Genomic DNA, 5,177 nt, shown 5'->3' on the forward strand with positions numbered 1-5,177 from the left:
AATCATTATTAACAAGCACCATTATGTGCATCATTATGAACAAGCAGAGCGGAAGAGGAGCAGAGAAAGGGAAACAAAAGCAGGAATCCAGAGGAAAAATCAGGAAAAAGGCATCTTCTAATCTATTCTAAAAGGTGTTAATGGGAGCATCATCTGTAAGTCATGGGAGGGAATGATTTCCATGCATTCCCCCTATCTCTGATATGCCATGGTTGGGGTATGGCTGTAGGACTTTCACTCAAATCACCCACAATGTGAAATTCATCTCAACAAGTCAAAATTCCAGAAAACTAATAAAGAAACATTCAAGAACTGGCATATTTAATATAGAAAACAGACTACTAAGGGGAGTTTAGTAAAATCTTTTTATGATTATAATGATGAATATTATAGAATCATAGAATGCTTGAGTTGGAAGGGACCTTGAGGATCACCTCATTCCAACCCCACTATGTCAGGTGTATCAACACCTCATGTGACCTGGCCTTGAATGCTTACAGGGAAAATAGAGAGATTCCTGTATTCCTTGGCAGATGGGAAATAAACGCTGCACTTTATTTGCAGGTAGTGGGCTTTCTGCTCCCAGGTGGCCACTAAGTTAATCTGCTGTCAAGAACCTTTTCAGGAGGTCTAATGCAGGAAGCTGCTCTTTAGAACCTGTGGCTCAACAGAACCCCCAGCTGCCAGACTCCTGTGCTTCCTACTTGGCACAATGGCAGTGGCAGGTGCTTGGCCTCTCGAAACATCAGGCCTGTCTGCTGCCATCTGGGGGACTCTGTGGAGCTGGAGAGCTGGAAACCCACTCCTATCCTGTGACCATTCACTTCCAAGAGGAGGAAGAGAGGTAATTTTGTGCTAGAGAGAGAGGGATGCTCAACCACAGCAGTGAGGCTGGGATTCTGTGTGACAGCCGTGTTTGAATTCTGCTCAGCTGGGGTAAACTCAGCCCATTTTTACACCCCTCAACTGCCTCCAACTGTGTCCCAAGGACCTCCCTACCGAGCAGGTCTCTAGTACCCGCCTATCCTCTCTGTGAGGGCTGAGAATTCCCCTAACATGTTCTCCTACAGTCATCCCGAGGATGACCAGGGACGGCGTCAGCTGCGGTGCCTTCCCCTGGGGCTGTGCTCTGACCCCGATTCGCAGCAGCTCGGCGCAGGGAGAGGAAGGAGGCACGAGGTGGCAGTAGCATTCAGGAAATGCTCCTGCTTGGAAGCGAGCCCGGGGAGCTCTGAGCGCGCTGATGCTCTTGAGGGGTCCCTTGGCTGCAGTGAGCAGTGCGCTCCCTGCCCACTGCACCACTCCCTGCCTCTCCTTGCCCTGGTGCCCTCATCTTCATATTCCCAGGGATGGGAGGGAAGCTGGTTCCAGAGGGGGCATATAGCCATTGGCTACAAAAAGTAAATTCTGAAATAAGTAAAAAAAATCCCCAGCAAACATATATTCCCCGGTGGAGGGTGAAAGCCTGTGGTCTGCCAGGCTAAAAACTGCACAGCGTCAGAGCAGGAGGAACATGCCACTCCTTTGCCACTGAGCCACAGCGCTTAAACCCTGCACCTAAAAATAGTGCAGCTTTCCTGCCTCAGAGCAGTCTAATCCACATCTAAATAATCTCAGCCTTGGTCCCAGCTGCAGATGGTTTGAGCCGTGCCAAACCAAAAATTCAATCCTCGTTCTCTGTGGAGTCAGGGGCAGACGGATGGCAGCAGTTGCACAGACAGGGACACATACCCCAGGTGATGCCAAGCCCATGAAATGTGGCTCCACAGTGAGCCTAGGCCGTGGCAGGCAGGATTTCTGGTTTAATAAGCTATCTCCTTACTTTATCACTGGGAGTTGGCTTTAACTGAGCCTTCAGGAATCGAAAGCCAACCACAGGCAGCACGCAGAGGGCGATGCTGAGGAAGATGGCCAGCCACACGTTGGGTTGGCTGAGGGTGTTACGAGCCGTACCTGGAAAACAAACAAACACACGATTAAAACTGCAAGAGCAGCAGCTCCCACCATTATTCCCCGTTGCTCTCTGTGATTTCAGAGCGCCTGGCAAACAGACCAAAATACAAGGCAGACATCGTCTCCAACAGTGAAATCACCTCGCTGCAGAGAGAACTGCAAAGCCAGTGTCACTGTCTGAGATGAGCAAAGAGAAATGCAATGTCCAGACATGACTGCAGCAACAAGTGGACAAGGGTGTCAGAGTGAGTCTTTTCTCTCTGTGAACAGTCAAATCACAGCAAAGGATTGATATAAACATTCAGGAGACCTTAAGCAGCAGCCCAGGACTCCAGTGCAAAAGGAAGAATAATGCTTTCTTGCTTCCCTGCACCATTTCCTAAAGAATATGGAATACTGGCTCTGCCCAGCAGGTGATGGGAATGACAGCCCTTTGTGAGAGGAGCATGTGTTGCTCTGGGGAGCTGCACAGACAGTGTAGCCCAATGGGGTATTGGCAGCACCCACTGCCACGTGGTGGCATGTCACTGACACCTCCTTTGAAACCCAAGTGCTCATTTCTGGCTTTTACAAAATTGTGGGAATGTAAAATAGAACAAACAGTCTGCAAAACCCTCATTACAGGACTTAATGATGCTGGTGTTGGCAGTGTATTTGCTGAATATTTTCTTTCCAGTTGGCCAAATTCTGCTGTAATACAACTTCACTGAAATTTAAGTAAACAAGTTGTCTTAGTCCAGACTAGAAACGCTTTCCTTAAAAATGGTTTCAAACTGGGACCTTATTAAGTGGCCCTCAGCGTTATGGCTTCTTTGACCAATGTAGTAACAGCAGAGCAGCAGATGAGATACCCCTAGCAAGTGAGTTAGGATCATCATAGAATCCTCAAGGTGGGAAGAGACCTTCGAGATAAGCCAGTCGAACTGTCCACCTGCCCTGGGGAACTGAACAGACATTCTGACTTCTCTTACTCAGCATTTTTGATTCTTAAAGCCATCTCAAAGTGGATGTGATCATCTGCTTGAAAAATATGTTGCAACAACTAACCTGCATCTCACATATTTCTAAGCCCTTTGCTGTTGCAGTGAAGATAGACAAAAGAAGTTTTTTCTGAAAAAGTCAGTAAAAAATGAAGGCATTGATTAATTCAAAAATCTGAGACTTGAAATAAAAAGTGTTGGGATTTCATAAGTAGAGACTCATAACAATGTTGTATCTATAATGGCTATGGATGCACAGAGCTATTAAAAACATCAGAATTACTTTTAGTTACTTTGCTTACATATAAGTACGTGTTCCTCCTGGTCAAACTCTCAGGAGATGGACTCCTTTTTTTATCCTTCATTTTTTGCATGTGTTCAGAAATCTGTTATGTAAAATAACTACAAAGACCTGGTCACCGCTGGTATGTTTTGTTGTTGGGGATTTTGCCATTTAACCTGGCAGAAGGTTCACCATAATCACATGGCATTTTTCTCATGTCTGACTGGATGTTGTACTTCTATGCCTTCCTCTGCCAAAATGTTAACTTATTTACAAAGATCACGCATCTACAAATAAGATGCTCCTATATAGCTGTAAAAATTGGTTGTCTGGAACCGAAACGTAGAAGAGCAGCAGAAAGCATTCCATCCAGCTCATTAGGTTCATTTAAAAGACAATTCTTATGACTGCATGGAAATCTTACACAAGGAAGGGAACATGACACACATTCACCTGGATGGATGGGATTCAAAATAAATCCCAGCAACCCTCAGAAATATCCTGGCATTTCTTGCAGAAAAGGCAACCAATATATCCTGAAATATACACAGAAATATTTGGAGACTTTAAGCCCTGCAGTATGTCCATTCTGAGTGCGATCCAGATTTGTCCCAAGGCTTACCAATGAAGGGAAAGGAGGCTGTGAAGATCAGGTACATGCCGTCACTGTACATGGTGAAGGTGATGGCAAAATAAACAGAAAGGCTGCCCCAGATGAAGAACTGGTTGACAACTGTCCAGTAAGAGGTGTCCAAGCCAATCTGAAAGAACAGAGCAATGCAGCTATTGTCAGTGCCTTCCTGATTTAGCAGATCTGTGCTGAACACAGCTTGTCCTCTACTTTGTACATCTTCCCCTGAGAATGCTATTCATTCAAGCCTCAAGAAATAACAAGTCACAAATCATAAGATTCCGGGAAACCATTGGCGGCAAGATTACTACATTTATCCTGTTGTTCCCTCTTCTCAAGCATTCACTAGTGGCCAGTTCTGGAGACAGGATATTAAGGACTTTAAAGATCATCCTGAACCAATCCCACTGCCTTAGGCAGAGACACCTTCCACTAGACCAGGTTGCTCAGAGCCCCATCCATCCTGACCTTGAACACTTCCAGGGATGGGCCATCCACAGCTTCTCAGGGCAACTTGTGCCTGTGCCTCAACACCCTCACAGGGAAGAATTTGTTCCTAGTATCTAACCTAAACCCACTCTCATCTCAAAGCCAGTAACTCTTCTTCTGTTACTACATGCCCGTGTCAAAAGTCCCTCCCCAGCTTTCTTCAGCCCTTGGTAAGTACTGCAAGGCTGCAATGAGGTCTCCCTGGAGCCTCCTCTTCTCCAGACTGAACAACCCCAGTGCCCTCAGCCTCCTTAGCAGAGGTGCTCCAGCCCTTTGATCAACTTCATGGCCCTCCTCTGGACTTGCTCCAACAGGCCCTCATCCTTCTTATGCTGAGGGCCCCAGAGCTGAACACAGTAAATTCAAACAAGTCAGGCTTTATTTCCCCCCTCCTTAGTGTGATGTAGCACTGAAAGTTAGGAGAACAAGCCTGCAAAGACTTCAGACAGCAGGAACAATTATCCAGGGAAGTGTGATTGATTGGTTTTCTTTTCAGAAATCTCTCTCGTCCTGATGGTACCATCTGAATTTTCTACCACCAAGTCTCAGCTATTTCTTCCAGCAAGTTGAGACTGCGTCACACATACATCATGCACTGGGCCAGGCTGCCGAGACATCTCCATAATGGAGAACCTATAAATAACTGCCTGATGGCAGACAGACAGTCCTGTGCTTCAAAGCCTTCCCATAAAACTAGAACATGTCCTTCTCTATTCCCTGCCTTAACTAATTTGTCTGTTATGACTGCAATCTTCCCAAGGCAAAGACTCTTCTTTCCTGTCACCCTGATCTTTTATAACATACAGATCTCCTGTTCTGTTGAACTGAGGAGACTAATTTG

At 46.0% G+C, this 5,177-nt stretch overlaps 1 protein-coding gene across 1 annotated transcript in view; it reads right to left on the reverse strand.

The window, feature by feature from the left end:
* The window catches only part of LOC102034304 (phospholipid-transporting ATPase ID-like), a 74,011-nt gene that overhangs the window by 2,840 nt on the left and 65,994 nt on the right, over positions 1–5,177 (reverse strand). Inside the window, 2 exon segments of the mRNA XM_014309949.2 lie at positions 1,823–1,953; positions 3,839–3,977. Coding sequence (XP_014165424.1) covers positions 1,823–1,953; positions 3,839–3,977 — 270 coding nt within the window.

Source organism: Geospiza fortis, unplaced genomic scaffold (genome assembly GCF_000277835.1).
Source record: "Geospiza fortis unplaced genomic scaffold, GeoFor_1.0 scaffold878, whole genome shotgun sequence".
NCBI classification, from domain to species: domain Eukaryota; kingdom Metazoa; phylum Chordata; class Aves; order Passeriformes; family Thraupidae; genus Geospiza; species Geospiza fortis.